Genomic DNA, 17,455 nt, shown 5'->3' with positions numbered 1-17,455 from the left:
TATGTCCATATGTGGTTATATCATACATCTTAGGAAGAAAGTAAAGGCAGAGTGGAGTTTTTCCTTTGAAATGTTGTGTTTGGAAATCTATTTTCTCCTGCCAGCAGTGATAGAAAACTGTCTGCCATTTTTTAAAATTATTTTTATTTCCTATTATGTAGTTTTTAACTAGTCCAGTTTAATCACCCTTGACTAGAAGGGCCATTTAGATCCTAGTGCTACCAACTTGCCTCTGAACAAGAAATCCTAACAAGGATTTGCTGTGCATTGTAGTTTTCTAGGGATGCTAAGAGCAGAGTCTTTGAATTTGCTTTAGCTTTTCTTTAAAATAATTCAGTTTCAGCAATTATCTCAGCTTTTGGATTAACTCTTTTGATTATATGCAGTTAAAATTTGATATAGAGCACTTGAGTTGAAATGTCACTGTGAACTGGTAAAATGAACCACTCAAGAATATTTAGTCATTATCTTTAATAACCTTACCAAAAATTCTATGGTGAGTACAATACAATTTCCTTTTTAATAGATCCAGTGTACTTTTATACTTGAAGATTTTCTTTTGCATCTGCATATGTAATGACTGTTTGGGGGATGAGTTGTCTTATCTCTTGCATGATTTTGTTTGATTTGTTTTGGAAATGGGCAGTATTTGGCATGTACTATACACTTTAAACTTCTTTTATTATTCAAAAGTATTTGTGAGGATCACCATAAGAAGCTTTGTAGACAGCCTGGCAGAGGCTTCTGGATTTTTTTCCTCCTGGATTTTGGTTTAGGTTTGGGGGTTATAGGCTACTGAGTTTTTTAAGGCTTTTGGTTTGGTTTTTAGTTTCAGGAAATTTTACAACGATCTTCTATGTCTGTGTGTCAACTTGTCACTTTGGCCTGTTGTTTCTATAACAAGCCTTCCAAAGTCTTAGGATCTGTCTGTACCTTAGTCAGTGTTTGCCTGTAAACATGTGTGTGAAGCCGTAGAGAAGGGCCGACATTTGCTTTCGTAAGTCCAGCATGGTCTAGTCAGGGTCCTGGAAATACGATACCACGTCGTTATCTTATAAAAAAAGCCCGCAGCCTGAGCAACCAGGCTCAGCTGATGTCGTCCTGTGTATTGCAGTATTTCCTATGTAACTTCTATACAATTTATATCATTTTTTTCTCCTGGCAGTTATGGCTATACAGTTACGCTGTCTGCAGCAGCTATGGCACATTGGAATTTTTTGGACTGGATGAGTGAATGTGACCATCAGGTTTCCTTCCCATATGGTGAGGTGTGGGGGAGAAGAGGGAGATTTCTGGTTTTATCACTGGCTCCTTTTTTCTTGGGTCTATTGGATCTGAAGTCCACATGTGGATGTGGACTAAGTGGTGATGCCCTAGAAGACGATCACTGCAGTTTTCAAAGGTGGTGGCTCCTAAGCCTCCAAGGAAAGGGAGGAACAATCTGGTTGCTTGGTCTAGAAAAATACTGAAGAAAAAGCACAAAATTATTCAAATGCATGGCAGGGTACTGCAGAGAGGAAGGAAATAATCTGCTGTCCGCGTCTGCTGAGAAAAGGACAGGATGTCATGGACGTAAATTACTAAGGCAGGGACACGACTTCAGGGAGACAGTAGGGGATTCGTTTTGATCACAAGGGTGGTTAACCGCAGAAATGGATTCTCTTGAGGAGGTTATTGCACCTCTGGCAGGTTTTCAGAAAGCTCATGCTCGCCACTGCGTTCCCTTTGCCATGCCTCTATGTATTGCAGAACGGATGATTTCCGGCAAAATTCCTCGCCCAAGCAGCCAGCCAAACTGACACCTACCTGATCCACTGGGCTTGTTACAGCAGTCGTGTGGCCGCACTTCACAGGGCCCCGAAGTGCCATGGCTTTTCACAGCGAGGAAAAGCCCTTGGCTTGATTTTTTTTTTTTTTTTTTTTTTTTTTTTATTTCTCAGTGAGAGGATTATGGTGTTGGTTCTGCTTGTAAATCATTTCAATTTTGTTAGCATTTGCAGTTACTTTACATCGTTGTAACCGGTAACAGTAAGAATAGTATAATAAGAAATAATTTAGAGACACTACGGTAAGCTGCAGCCTCCACTAACTGCTCAGTTTGTCACCACATTTCTTGCCTGTGCAAAGAAGCAGATAAAACTGTTGCTTAAAGGACCTGTTCTATATCTAGAAAGTCTGTTTCTTACTGCAGAAAGCTTAATTCAAATAAAAAAGAAGTTATGAGGAAGTTTGAATTACTTTTTCCTGTATTTAGAAAAATCACAGCACTTCTGGTCTAATGCTCACTGCAAACGCAAAGACTTCTGAATGGCAAATTCTGTGTGGCTGTAATAAAACAAGTGTTCCAAGGAAGGATATGCCAGCATCTTTTATAAGGTTTTCATATCTGTTTCAAACTATTCAGTTTCAACACTGAACTAGGAGATCCATAGACTATTCTTGGGGGAATATAATTGTTTCCAGAAGTGTGTTGTCCATAGTGTTAAGGTCTTTTTCAGTTATGGTGGAGATAAGAATGAATGTGCTTGTTTTCTACAGTAGATAAAATAAAATAAAACCCCGCTCTTTTCCTGCTTCCTCTTAGAAAGGAGGTGTGAGAGATTTTAAAGGTGAGCAAGGGGCAAAGCCCCGTCTGCCTGTGAAACGGACACATCAAAAAGAATGGCAACTGGTCCTGGGAGTAAGGGGACAATTCAGCCTACCTACTACAATCCGTCCCGCCAGGACGCAGCCCGAGAGAGAGTGCGGCTGAGGGTGGGTGTCCTAGCCAAAAGACGGGGTATGCCGCTTGCCCACGAAGTCCAGTAGAGGACGTGCATAAATAGTAGGTTGTTAAGGCAAGAGGGACCCCAGTTTCTAAGGCCCTAGCAGTGGTGTTCAAGTTCCCCAGAACATGTTCATATTTTATATTAGTTCCTCAGTAAATAAAAAATAGGACCAGAAGGGGCAGAAACCTTAGACCCAGCCTCTCAGCTGAACATCATAGCCATGAGGGGCTCAGCTTCCAGGGGAGACATGAAGAATGCTGTTCCTCCATTATACCTTGTGACCACAGATGGCATGGATGGATGGAGTCGGTCCTCTTAGACTAGCTAGACAGCTCTCTGCCGAGTGCTACAATCACTAGACTGCAAAAAATCCAGCGGAGCTGTCGTCGTTTAGACTGAATCGTAATCTTTATCGGCTCTAAGCACTGGTTTCCCTCAGAGGTTTAAGTGGAGTTTAAGTGTGTGTCTGCCTAAATCCGATCACAACAGAGCTTGCAATGGGGGGAAGTTGTCTAAAGACAGAGGTGCCTTGTAGAAGAGCATGTCTTATTGCCAGGAAGGGCCTGGGAAGAAATAGAGAAGAGCCCTGCATGGATGCATGTGAGCTGCCGGTGCCTAAATGCCAACTCTGTTGGGCTAGGTAGACTTCATGCTTGTTTTTTTCTTGGAGTACATCTTCTGTCAGGTTCTAGTAGGATATTAGGATCCACTTGTTTTCTTACAGGAATCTGGAAATTTTTCTTGTTTTTAAAACAACCAACTAAATGAAAGTTTTGTTCTTCTCACATTCACTGAATGCCTAGTCAGTTTTAATTTAAATGATGATTTCGTTCCAAGTTAAGCTAATTTCACGCTTTACTCTAGGCGTGCCGAGTTGGGAGGGTGTGTTTTGCGCTGCATACTCAACTTCAGCATTTTTCTGCTTGCTAGCAATTACTTCAGATCAACATAAACTGTTTTTCTACATATGAAATAATTTTTGAAACATTTTTGGAAGTGGAACACACCATTGGGTGGTTCCTGGTAGTTCTGTGGCAGAATGGAACAGGTGGTGGGCTGTTGTGTATAGAGTACTAGGGAAGAGTGTAGGAATATTCTGAGATTGTTCAATTTATGTGATAATAGCTGTTCCAGAAGGGTGTTTTAAAGCAAAGCTTTTCTAACTACACTTCAGTTACACAAGCAGGGTATCTGTCGGGGGGTAGGGAAGGAGTGCTTTAAAATGCTTTCACTGGCTTTGTAATAACATTAACTATTTTGACTGTTATTGAATGAACCCAAGGTTTTTTGTCAATAATGCCTTTTTTCTCCTCCTTATTCTTGGGTACTTCCACTTATGAAAGTTACACAACCTATTGTTCTTTCCCAAACCATCAGTGTTATGAAAGAGCTTCAGCAGGTATTTTAGGTTGGGATTTAAGTTCTAGAGAATTGTGATGTCTTTGATTAAAAAACATATGTCCAAACTTATAACCTCTATCCAAATTGAGCTCTTAGCGATCTGAATATGAAGACAGTTTGCATGTGTAAGTAAAGGGAAGTGATTCATACAATTGAATATGGAAGGTTGATAGATTACTTACTGTAAAGATCTCTCGCATTTTTATCTTTCTATAAAAATACTTATTTCTACTTCATTTTCAATATTGAAGAACGGTTCTGCCCTAACAGTTCCCTTCTGTTTTTAAACCATGCTGAACTAAAACCTAAGCCTGAACTTTTCCGTATTCTGGAAATACTAAAATAAAGATCCAAATCTGGTGACTTGAATCTATTTCCTCTTTCAGGCCTTTAGTTGCCGTCAGTCTTACATCAGTACAATTCTATGAAGCCATCCAGGTTACACTGCTGTAACTGTAGCAACGTCAGGACAAGCTATTTCAGAACATTTTCCAGGGAGGGTCAGGCATCCCACAGGCGTGAGCTCCGCGTGAGCACAGACATAGCCACCCTGGTTCGACTGTTCTGCAAGCCATATACTCACAGGCTTTCCAACACAGTTTCAAGGAAAATTATTTGAATTGAGCCAGTAGGAAATTGTTCGCAGTAAAATTCCAAATTATTATTGCATCGTTTGTGCTTAAGTCAACTTCTGCGGCTCCCTAGTGAATTGCTTTATGTGGAATGCAGCTGTAGAGTGGTGCTATTAAAATGTATTTGAAGGTGTTTTTAGCCAAGTAAATGTGCAGTGCTCTTAAATGTGTGAAAACCCTGCGGCGTTACTTCCTGCCCCTTCCTGCTCTCTGTTGCTGAAGCATTGCCGTCGGTAATGTGGCTCGGTCTCTGTCACGTTGCTGCGTGCGAATTCATGTTTGAAGTATAATTCCCTTACTGTACGTTTATGCTGGCATTCAGAGCTTTGCATGCTTTCCTGACTGTATAATTTTAAGAGTGACAGATTTCTCTTAAAATTTTAAGATGATGGCAAATGTTTTAATAGTTAGGTCTAATATTTGGGATTAAAACTTTTAGAAATCTCCAGGTGAGGAGAATATAAACCATTTAACTTTGTTTCGAGAACATATTGATTTCCATATCACAAAAGGTCGATTTTTGTGTATGTTTTATAAGCAGATCAATTACTCGGTATGTTAAAACCAGGAAAGGACCTATGAATAGCATCCAAGACACTGACAGTCGATTGCAAAACCGTTCAGTAATGAAAGTAAACATTTGCTGTGAAAATGTTGATCTTTGTCACTGGTAGTTTTCTTTCATTCCTAGTAACAGCTGATACTTTTACTTTCATGATTCCTAACTTCAAGAAGAAAATGACTTTATGCTTCTGCATAAATCCATTACTTTACTTCAGAATAATCACAATGACGATTTCTTGGAAAAGGTGTGAGGATGTGTTCCCCTTACAAAGCCTTTGCTGCAGCTGAGAATAGAGAATTCGGAACATTCCCCTGAAGACGCACAAGTCAGTGGCATAAATATTTTCATTAGTATCCTCCCTTCTTTTTTTTTTTTTAATTCCATGGGAAAGTAAGGAAATTCCAGTTTTATTTCCACTGACCCAAAGGAAGTTGGGAGGGAAAAAAAAAAAATCTCTACTCAAATTATCTTTTAAATTCTCAGAAAACCCCTAAACCCTAAATTAAACCTTCCTCTAGACGCCAATGCGCTGCAGCGGGGCAGCTCTGTCGTGCAAGAAGAGAGCGAGGGCAGTAACTGCTCAGGGCTGCTTTCGTGTAAATGTCATGATGACGCTTGGCTTGGTCGCTCTTGTCCTTTTGCAATGCATGCGATTTCTGGCAGTAGGCTGCATTTCCAGACGGGCAACGCTTCAGCAATTACACAGAATCAGTACATTCTCGCACGACGAACGTCACTGTACTGCTCACACGTGGGTGAACGGAGGTAAGACTCAGAGAACACAGGCTCCATTTTTATCCCAGCATGTGAGTTGAAGTGTCCTGTGTGTTTCTGTCAGCGAGGCGGGTAGTTAAGTTTTGCAGTTGCTTTTAGATCAGAAGCCTTCTGGTTGCATGCTGCTGCTCATAGCTGGGATTTAGCCATCGGTCCCAGAGTTATGAAGGAAATTGGTCCCTGAGTTTCCATCTGCATCTGACTAACCCAGGCTACGCATAGGACGGGGCTGAATGAAGACGGCTTGAAGAAAGCAGGACTAGTGCTAGGGGAGTAGCGGTATTTGTGTGGAGTGGTCTTATCCCACGGAATGCAGCTTTCTGAAACGCACTGACTGCAGGTAATAACTCTTTTGCCCAGAGCTGCTCATGGTCCCACAGCCTGAATAGCAGCATCTCCCTAATGACAGTCGCTCGTTAGCTCTCGGGGGACACGGGACCCCTCTGGCGGTGCTCTCGGCTCTTCTGCTGCTAGCTGCAGGAACAGCCTGGAGACCTATCTGGAACAAAAAGAAGAGACAAGAAATCCAGGTCTGCAAGAGGGAGAGGAGGAAAAAGGACACGGTCATCTGAGAGAGACGGCTGGGTGGGAGCAGGGCGATCCTCAGGTTTGGGTACGTGCCTCTCGGAGAAAAGGCTTTGGTCTCTGTCAAAGCAGGAGGCAATTTCGAGGCAGGAGCACATTTATGAGAAAGTGTCATATGTTCTACAGAGGACGAGATGAGGGAAAGAGAACCGAGGAGCAGAAAAGCCTTTCACGTATGACTGTCCTGTCCCCTTACTGAAGCCAGGAGTCCAAATAAACTTTGTTTGACCCAGGTTACAAGGGAGTACCTGGAAGTGCTCCTGGTTCAGACTCATGCAGAAAGGAGTTGTAGCTGACATTCTTGCTACACCATCATGCAGTGAGAGAAAAGGAAAATGTAAGAGAAAACCCAGAATATGGTGGTTGGGTTAAGGACTACTACAGATTGGCAGTGTTCATACAGGACAACTTTTAGAAGATGGGATATCATTTTAAAACAGAGCAATCATGCTAGGAAAAGATATGGAAAGTTTTTTAAATTCCCTGAAGAAAGTGCTTTTATGTTTCTCTAAGATGCAATGGAGTGATTTCTAAATAGAAAATTTGGGGTATAATCTCTTTAAGAAAGGAGTCCCAGGGAATAGGCCTGAGCTAATTTTTTTCCCCAAATCCAGGAAGAGGAGAGATTTCTACCTTGCTTTAGAGCTAGCCAATAAACTGATTGCAGCCTTTCATAGGTTTTGGTTTAATGATGTTTAATGACATCAAATTTTGACATGTGTCGTGCTGGTCTTTAGAATTTCAGTCTGAGTAGTGTATTTAATAGAAAATGGCACAGTATGTTCCCAAAAGTGTCCCAAAGATTATATCTGTTAGTGTCAGTTCTGCGAAGATGTATTAGTTAACTGTACTGCAAAGGAGTGAGGAACATTTCTTGTTAATTCAGGGAAGGAGAAAGCTTGATGACACATGCAAATGGCACATCATATATTTTAAGTTCCGTGTATGTTGCCTACCCTAACTGCGTTTGTCCTTTCAACATCTTTTTCAGTTTGAGCACCACCATATTTGAATTTTATGTGACTGTAGTATTAATACACCTGTTAACAAGAAAATTAATTATATAATAACATATTTTTAAAATTAGGTAACCTTGGGGGGGAATATATATATATATGTGGAACCCTGATCATTTCTGCCTTGAAATTGCTGTCTTCCCCTTCTTTACCTGGCAGCTGTCACTGTACTTAGGAAGGAGCTGGGCCAAGCAGTCCACTGCAAGAGAAGTACAAGGTGCTTGGGGTTATGGGAGACATTAATTCTCAAGGCATTAGCAGCTCTGTTTGCACATGAATGAATAATCCCAGTTTTACACAGATACATTCAGCAGTACTGAGCCAGAACTAGAGAACTACAACAGAAGGTGAAATAGGGTGCAGGCAGTGCTTAGAAGTTCAGGTAGACATCAGTTTCTCTTCCACGAGAGTGGGACTGATGTACCGGGGATGGCTATCCTGTAAATCTCCAGTTTCACAGAATCACAGAATCACTAAGTTGGAAAGGACCTTCAAGATCACCAAGTCCAACCATTCACCCAACACCACCAGGCCCCCTAAACCATGTCCCGAAGCGCCACATCCACACGTTTTTTGAATGCTTCCAGAGATGGTGACTCCACCACCTCCCTGGGCAGCCTGTTCCAATGTTTGACCACTCTCTCAGTGAAGAAGTTTTTTCTAATATCCAATCTAAACCTCCCCTGGTGCAACTTGAGGCCATTTCCTCTCACCCTATCGCTGGTTACTTGGGAGAAGAGACCAACACCCTTGTCGCTACAACCCCCTTTCAGGTAGTTGTAGAGAGCGATAAGGTCTCTCCTCAGCCTCCTCTTCTCCAGACTAAACAACCCCAGTTCCCTCAGCTGCTCCTCATAAGACTTGTGCTCCAGACCCCTCACCAGCTTCGTTGCCCTTCTTTGGGCACACTCCAGCACCTCAGCATCCTTCTTGTAGTGAGGGGCCCAAAACCGAACACAAAGTTTGAAAAGTTGCAGATACTCTCAAAGACAGAAGCTGGGCCAAGTGTGAAAGAGCAGTGTAAGAATCTGCCCCCACCCTGTGAGGGTAAGGGGGTAGCATATGTAGTAACGCTTGCTGCGGTTCCAGTAGTGCTTTGCCGTGGTTCTCTCCAGTCTTTGCTAGGTAGTTGCTTTGAAAAGGATAATTTCAGCATTTTACACTGAGTCATCTGGGTAGGGGAATATAATGCTGCAATGCATTGCCTGAGGAAGAGATTCACCAGCTAATCTGCTGCTTCTGGTGGAGAGCAGGAACCACACACACAATATGAGGCTTGGCCCAGATTTCGGTTGGAGTACGTGAGAAAGTCCTTTTCTAATTTTATTCTTCAACCATGGCAGAAAGTATTCCTCTTTTTAGACACTTCTATTGTCTCTGAAGAGACAGCTCTCTCTTCTGAACTATAAGAAGGGTGATTTCATACCAGACACAGACCTATTTCATAATGATAGGTTCTCAGGTCCAATAGCTTCAACTATTTCTCCATCTTCAGAACCTCCTGGTCCTCTAGTTGTTATTGTTGCAGGAGGGAACGTGAGGTTTCCAATGATCTAGCCCTACTTTTGACTACAGGTTGGTAGACAGCAGTGCTGGCACAAATTTTTGCAAAGTCTTTTGCAAAGACTGTGCTAGCAGCCAGCCCTATTCTCTTCTTCCCTCTGGCTCCTTTACTCTTCGATAGCTCTGTAGCCTCCGTGTGCTCTACAGCCTCCAACATGTTGTCGCTGACGGATCCTGCTAATCACAGGAGCTCCCTTGCACAGCTTTGTGCTTCCTGCCTGGCACGAGGCAAAGCAAAGAGGTCCTTTAGCCCTACAGCAAAGCAAAGAGGTCCTTTGAGCCCTACAGCAAAGCAAAGAGATCCTTGAGCCCTACAACAAACCAAAGAGATCCTTTGAGCCCTACAGCAAAGCAAAGAGATCCTTGAACCCTACAGCACTCAGACCCCGTTCGTTGTTATTTCTCTCTGAAACGTTCAGAGAGTGTCTCGGTACCTGCGTATTCGTGGTGAGGACAATACGGCTCTGCCTCCAGCTGGCTCTCGCGGTGGCCTGCTGAAGCTCAGGTGTAAAGGGGAACCAGCCAGTGCTGGCTCACTGTGCAGGTGCTGCCAAGGGCGCAGGACAGGTTTCTCGCTTCACTCCCTAGGAAGCCCGAGTTGGTTTGTACCCTGAGATATTTTGGATCCTGGGATCAGTTTAGCAATGGGTGTCTTTTCCCCAGACAGCAGTTATTAATAGCTTGACAATCAACTAGAATGTATTAGCGATGCAATCGAGAGCAGAGCAAAGGACACATACTCTGAAGTTGGTAATGGCGTCTCCCTTCATGTCCTGCAGCAGTGAGATACATGGATTCATTTTAAATGCATTGGTGACATATGGGTCTAAAATTATTTCATGCTATTTAGAACAAGTCCTTTGAGCTAAGGCGGTTGTAAATTCTAATTAGTCTATGTAAATCTCCATAATAAGCAGCTATTTCTAATGCAGATCTAACTGATGAGGTCTGACAGTGTTTTCCACACGTATTTATACACTGGCAGCAAGCTGGTATCATGCTGGTATCAGAATGTTTGCTCAAGTTACAAAAACTCTATATTTTCTGTATTCTACAGGGAGTTTGTATTTGCTGCAGGCTTGTGCCTGTTCTAGGATTGCCAATTTATGCCTGTTTGCTCGTATTCATTTATGCAGAAAATAGGGAAAACTCCTTCAGCCGTTCCCGAAGCTCCAGCGTGTCCAGTATCGACAGGGACTCAAAGGAGGCAATTACTGCTTTGTACTTCATGGAGTCCTTTGCCCGAAAGAACGACTCCACTGTCTCGCCCTGTCTCTGGGTCGGAACGGGCCTCGGTATGGTCTTAATCCTCTCCCTTAATCTGCCTGCTAGTGACGACTTACGGCAATCAGAGCCAGTGATGGTGTCGCCAAGTGGTAAGAGTGCAGCTCTTCTCCTGTTTATTATCTGTCTTGGTACAACTAGGGGAATAACTGCATGATTTTGTATGGCCTTTTGGACAGAGATTTCTCAATAGGTGTATGGAGCAATGGTCACTCGCTACACAGAGGACAGGGGTAAAGGAAGATGCTCGCCACAGACCTGCAGCTTCATGAACTGAGATTACCTTGTGTTGTGGCCAAAGTTACACATTTCTTGTGAGGATAAGGAAATTAGCAGAGTTCCTTCATATTGTGAAATTAGTCCTGTGTACAGCTCTGATGCAACCCTGTCTGGGATGCCTGTGAACGGTTTGGCTGTCTTACTATCAGAAAGCTGCAGAGAAGCAGAAAGGAGTTCAGGATAAGAAAGAACAATGTTGGCAGGTTGATGTACCAGCAGATATCCTTGGCTGAGTGAGTGACAGATGGTATAGCAGAGAGAACAGAGGGCTGAGAGAGGTCAGGTCTGAGGAGAGGCAGTATGCACTTAGTATGTTTGAAGTACAATAATGAGAACAATCAGAGAACGCACAGGAATAGACATTTCCCATCCCTGGTTTGTTTAGAAAAACAATGCTGGAAGGTCACCAGACTAAGAAGAGTGATTTTACTGCTGGGGAATAATTGTCCTATTAGTGTAACATAGAGATAAACAACAGCCTATCTTTATGGCATTCAATAACATGTATTATATAGATTATAGGCTGCCTGAGACCTCTTCAGTACTGGCAGCCTGTTCGTTCACCTTCTTGTGTGGTCCCGAAGAACCGAGCAAGGAAGACCTGTCACCTTAGCTAAATTAACTTGTTTCCTCTATTTACAAAACCTGAATGTCAGCTATGCCACATGCGTTCACAGTACTGACAACCAGTTTAATCGTGGTGCCAGTGCCAGTGAGAGGAAATTGTATTTTGCAGGCACAGTTCTGACACTGAAAGGAGCCGTGCTGACCTTCGCGTGCTTGGACTGCATGGGGACGTTGACACATCCACCGTATGAAGTATGGAGGGACCCACACAGTGCTGATGATGGTGAAAAAACAAGGAAAAGGAAACTTGTCATGCATTCCCCTTCCTCCTCCCAGGATATGGGTGATCATCAATTTGCAGTCATTTGTTCAGAAAAACAAGCCAAAGTCTTCTCATTGCCTTCCCAAACATGTCTTTATGTCCACAACATCACCGAAACGTCCTTTTTATTGCGAGCAGATGTGGTCACCCTCTGTAACAGCGTCTGTCTGGCGTGCTTTTGTGCCAATGGGCACATCATGACACTGAGGTACTTATCTAACTAATCTTGTGGCAAAACTAAGCAAAGAGGTGGCACAGTGCCGGTCACGTTCCACTCGTGTTTGCCCCAGAGTGTCTGATGCTCTTCATTAACTCCCTAGTGGGTGCAGTTAATGCCCTGCCTTGCCCGCTGCCGTACCTGCTCCGTGGCCTGTCTCCACATGGGGAGTTCAGGCAGCCCCCCAGCAAAGCAAACTCCTTTTTTTCATAGTAATCCCCCACCCATGACAACTGATGGCTGATGATTTTTAACTATCATAAAAGAAAACCCCGATGATTTTGCTCAGCTATAAGTGGTAAGTCAGCTATAGAGGAGTATAGAAAAAGCCAGGCATAGAAAGGGAACTGTTTATCCAGTGTGAAGTAGCAAGTCCCACTCCTGCCGTTTGGGAAGATTTTCTGCTCGGAGCACCGGGTTTCCCCTCTCCACCAACGGGCTGACTGCGCCATAGCCCTGGCGTCATGCCCTCGGCTCGCCGCACCCCCTTCCCCCAGCCAGGCCATGTAAATTTTGGGAAGTGCCATCCGCAATGGTGAACCAGGAGAAGCTGGAGGACAGCAAAGGCGATGCTGGAGCCTTTGTCCGCAGGGCGCGGGCAGGGCCCTGCCGTGCCATTTCCCGCAGCTGCCCAGGCGATAGCTGCGCGCAGGCCTTACCCTGCAAACCGCCCCGCCGCGGGGCACAAGCCAGTCCGTGTCGCTGGCCCATCCCAAATCCAGGCAGTAGCAGAAGCCCAAGGGTCACTGAGGCGAGGCAGCTGAAACCTCTCCGTGCAAGGAAACAAAGTATGACGGGAAGGCAGCGTGCTTCTGGCAGAATTTGTCAGCTCAGAGCTGCACTTTATTCCAGTTATGAAAGGCGTAAACTTAAATGTTGGTTTAAAATGCAGCCACAGAGCAGGGTGTACCACGTGCGGCAACCAGTGACTAACCAAGATGTCTGCTTCTCTGCAGCTTGCCCAGCCTTCGCCCGCTGCTGGACATCAACTATTTGCCTGTAACAGACATGAGGATAGCGCGGACCTTCTGTTTCACCAACGAAGGGCAAGCTTTGTACCTCAGCTCTCCCACAGAGATCCAGCGCCTGACGTACAGCCAGGAGATGTGTGACAATCTGCAGGTGGGGCTCCAACCCTTCGCTCTTGTTGCCTTCGTGCTCGGGTGGAAAGGCCGGCGGCCTGACGCGTCAGACCTAAATTGCCATGCCTTTACTGCTGGGTGGCTCGAAAGAACGTGTCACACCAGCCTATGGTTTCTATTCAAAAGACGAAGTTTTAGACAGGTAAATAAGTGACACTGGCATTACCAGAGATGATGAGCTGTTGCCAAATAGCAAGCATGGGGCGGGGGGAGAGTATTTCAGTATTTAGTGATTTTTAGTATTTCGAGTGAAGGCTATGCTGCGGGAGCAGGAGAGGCGTGTTTCCCTGCACCTGCCCTGGCTGAACGACGCCGAAGCAGCAGAGAGGTCCACAGCAATGTCACTGGACTTTTTCCTGACACCGTCACCTTGCTCCTGTGCCCTGACGGCTGGCCCGAGCCTACAGCCTGCCCGCACGTAATCGCAATCTCTGCTGGCTCTGTACAGGGGCAGAGTTGTGCCCAAATGGGGCTCTTCACAGCCTGCTTCCCTCCCCGTCCGACCGTGCGCAAGACCGACTCTTAAAAATGACTGAAGGGAAAGAAGGGGAGGCTACGAACGGAGAGCAGCTACAGCAGTTGGTACCAGCATGTGTCCAACCACACAGCAACTGCCTCAAGTGAAAATATGAATTCCTTCCCGTATTTTTATCACTTTTTGTTTTAACTCTAAAAATACCTTAGTACCTGCAGCTTTCAGTAGATAGGTAGGGAGCATGAGACAAACCAGTGTGGTTAGTATCAAAAAACATGCTCTGTTTTAATATATGTGTTTTAATTATTTACCATTGTTTTTACTCCAATAATTGGTACTCCCCTTCCTCCACATGAGGAAAGCATCTCCCATTGTGCGTTAAAATACAGTAGATAGAGAAAGGGTCTAATTAAAGTAATTTATTTATTTTGAGCAAAAGGCCTTTACAAATGTTAGATTTGGATTGCAGTGGGTTTTTTTACAATGAAAATGCAAATTCAAATGTCATTTACTGAAGAGAAGGAATTGTGAGAGGTTACAGGGAGAAACATGAGTAATAAAAGGGAAAAAAAGAGGGGGAATAAGTTCTAGGTTATATAATTAGCAGTGAACTAGGATAGAAATACAAAAGAAATGGTCCTGCCAGCACTCATTATGCCCTAGGGAGTACCATGTGCTGAGCTGCACATCACAGCACTTTCTGTCTCGAGTCTGAAAAAGCACCGTGAGGAGTGAGCACTGCACACACGCTTTTGTGCATCAGAGAAGAGATTATTTTGCAGGGAACCAATTTTAAAATGATGAAAAAGTGTGATCTGTGTATCATCTTAGACTATGGACCCATAGTGAGAGGCTGTTACAAGCTAGCTTTTTTTTTTTAATTAACCTTAACAGCTTCATACGACAACCAGCCAAAAGGTTGGTTCTCTGTACCGCCAGACTGCGGCTGCTTTTATCTTGGCTTGTATGCAAGGAGGACAGTAAAAGGCTTGCAGAGTCATGACATGTACAAAAAGCAGGTGACCCAGTATCACCTGCCACCTAGGAAAACAAGCCAGGCTGCATGAGAGCCTCCGCTTAGGCACAAAGGGCTGCGGTAATTTTTCTCCCCAGAGCGGCAGGTGACGGTGCAGAGGAGCAGCAAGTGAGAGTCACAGCCCTGCCGAGCGCTTGGCCTCCCCGGAGCCGAGCGCTTTGTGCAGCACAACAGCAGCATCCTCTGCCTGCTCAGGCTTGGACGAGCCGACAGAGAGCTGAGCGACAGGGCAGCGACTGTTCTCGTTGCGCAGCCCCACTGGCTTGAAACACTAGTGGGACCGGCACGTGCGCTTTATCAGTTTTGTGCTGGAGAGCCCCTTTTTCCTAGTACCGCTTGAAAATAAATCTGAACCCGAGGTTTGTTCAGGTCGACTGCGCCAAGGTCTGGCACCACGACAGTGGCTTCAGACATGCTTATTTAGTGTTACTGACAGCACTGCCAAAATGCACAGCAACAGTGCAGGGGCCGGGGGGAGAGGTTGTATTAAAGGTGGTGGGACTTTGTTCAACAAAAAAAAAAAGCACACACCAGAAAAAGAGACAAACGACAAACCACCTGCTAGCAAGCACTGAACTCCGGTATGCTATAAAGAGAAACCAGACAGTGCGCCTGCCCTGCTTGCCTGGATATTCACTAAAGCAAAACACATAATTCACAAGAAATTGTTTATTCAATTACAGTGTCGCCTCTGCTGTTTCTAAGCAAAATGTGATCTTATCACTGGTATTTTCACTCTGTACTGCTTATGAATTTTTTTCTCTGTGGTAATGAACATGAGATTGGGCAGTGACAAACTAAGTCCCTTTGGAAGCACAAGTGAATCTAGTTGGCCCAAGTATTTGCCTGTCATGAAACACAAATGTGAAGTATTCAATACCGTTCACACAATAGACTTTTAAAACCAGTTGATTAGATCCAATGCATGTGGCTCGTTAATGCAAATAAAGAAAACACTTAGAAGTGCTTTCACCTGACTAATTTTTCACATGGAGTTTTGTCTAACTTTTCTAGGACATGCTTGGGGATTTGTTTACTCCTGTGGAAACACCAGAAGCCCAAACCAGAGGCTTTCTCAAAGGACTTTTTGGAGGAAGTGGACAAGCTTTTGACAGAGAGGAGCTTTGTAAGTAATTTATTGGGTTTGTTTTGGTTTTTTTCCAGAAATTAATTCATGGGATACCCTGCCCTTGTCATCTAGGAATGTAGTGGTACACAAGACTTAGATCATTGATGAAAAAATAAAGATGACATCATGAAGAAAGGGGAGGGTCCTCCGTTGCCTTCCCACGATTCCTTCACCTTGGCAGCTCCGTTTGAGCAACTGGCGGTGGGGGGAAGCCCACAACTGCTCTGTAGATGTGCCAGTGCACAGGGCAAAGTCTTCCGCACGTGCCATCTGCACATCAAGCGGCATCACAGCTGCGAGGCTGCAGCTTGAGGACGAGAAGCACTGACAGAGCCACGGCCAGGAACTCATTCCTGTCCATTTGTCCATTTCTCCTTTGCAGTTGGTGAGGCCACGGCAGGAAAAGCCTCTCGCAGTCTTGCCCAGCACATCCCTGGATCAGGTGGAATTGAAGGCGTGAGAGGAGCCGCAGGAGGAGTCATTGGGGACTTGACTCGTGCACGCATTGCACTTGATGAGAGAGGACAGAAACTGGGAGAGCTGGACGAAAGGACTGCGAGCATGATGGCCAGCGCAGAGGCATTTTCCAAACATGCACACGAGGTAGGGTCCCCGGCACCACACACACACAACTAGGAACCGCCAACCCTGCAATACAGCCTTTGCTTCCCTTTGGGAAAGTCAAGTACGGTTCTCCCCATTCACCCAGTCATGTTGGTTTAGGTGCACTTATCTTAACTGACATGCCATTTTTTTCCTGCTCCCAAACAATGAGAACACCAAAAATAAGCTTCCATTGCACACCCCTTCCTTTCATGTTTTCATAAACGAGCATCCGTTGTTAGCCTCTGAATTTAGAGCATGGCATTTCTGACCTCTTGCCCTTCTCACAAATTCATTATGATTTTTTTTTTAAGCCGCTTAGTGCAGCACATCTATGCAGTAGGGCAGAAAACAGGCAGGTGGATGTGTATACAGGAACCTTTACAGATTGTATTGGGAAGAAGAGGAGAACATTCCTAGCACAACACTGTGGTACCGTCATATAGAATAGGGCTTGCCTGGAACAGACGGCTTCTGTGCTTGGAGCTGGAAATGGAAAGCTCTTCCATCCCATCCTGCTAAGGCTGGGAATCAACTGAAGTGATTTTCTTTGAAGATAAAGCAACATTAAAGAATACTTCCCAAAATGCATGTTTTCCATTTAAAATGCATCACATCTGTGGACAAGGCCTTTACGTTTTTATTGGCTTTTGTAAGTGTGAGGCAAAAATACGCAGAAAGAACATACCCCGAAATGCAAAAAGTTTATATATTCAGGACATATCTGCTATGCTCCATAGATAAGCTTCTTTCTATAGGAGTAAAAAGCAAGTTCCTGGTTATTCCCATAGCTCTGTACTTTTTGCAGAAGAAAAGTAGTTAAGGTCCTCAGGAAAATCTTGTAATGAACAGCAATAGCAGGTAACTTTTTTTTTTAATGTAGCGATTATGAAATTAAATACGAGGACTCAATGGAATCAAGACCTGATGACGCTGCTAGCGAAGTACTGCATTGTTCTTCCTTTTCTGCTTATGAAGTTTGTGACAGTTAATGGGTGATACCCTGTATGCAGAGCAGTGTTTTATATCCATTCATTTGTTTCCCATTTCTGTAGGTGATGCTGAAATACAAGGACAAAAAGTGGTACCAGTTTTAG

General features: G+C 44.3%; 1 protein-coding gene across 2 annotated transcripts in view; it reads left to right on the top strand.

The window, feature by feature from the left end:
* The window catches only part of STXBP5L (syntaxin binding protein 5L), a gene marked incomplete at its 3' end in the record, with an annotated part of 212,603 nt that extends 195,148 nt beyond the window's left edge, over positions 1 to 17,455 (top strand). For both annotated transcript variants that reach the window (XM_082013863.1, XM_082013862.1), the window contains 6 exons: positions 10,441 to 10,686; positions 11,610 to 11,964; positions 12,930 to 13,095; positions 15,641 to 15,752; positions 16,138 to 16,358; positions 17,414 to 17,455. In XM_082013863.1, coding sequence (XP_081869989.1) covers positions 10,441 to 10,686; positions 11,610 to 11,964; positions 12,930 to 13,095; positions 15,641 to 15,752; positions 16,138 to 16,358; positions 17,414 to 17,455 — 1,142 coding nt within the window. The remainder of the gene's footprint in view (positions 1 to 10,440; positions 10,687 to 11,609; positions 11,965 to 12,929; positions 13,096 to 15,640; positions 15,753 to 16,137; positions 16,359 to 17,413) is intronic.

This window comes from Phaethon aethereus (genome assembly GCF_964289735.1).
Source record: "Phaethon aethereus genome assembly, chromosome: 1".
In the NCBI taxonomy this organism is placed as follows: domain Eukaryota; kingdom Metazoa; phylum Chordata; class Aves; order Phaethontiformes; family Phaethontidae; genus Phaethon; species Phaethon aethereus.
Note: the sequence above shows the minus strand (reverse complement) of the source record. Positions and strands in the feature narration are given on the sequence as shown.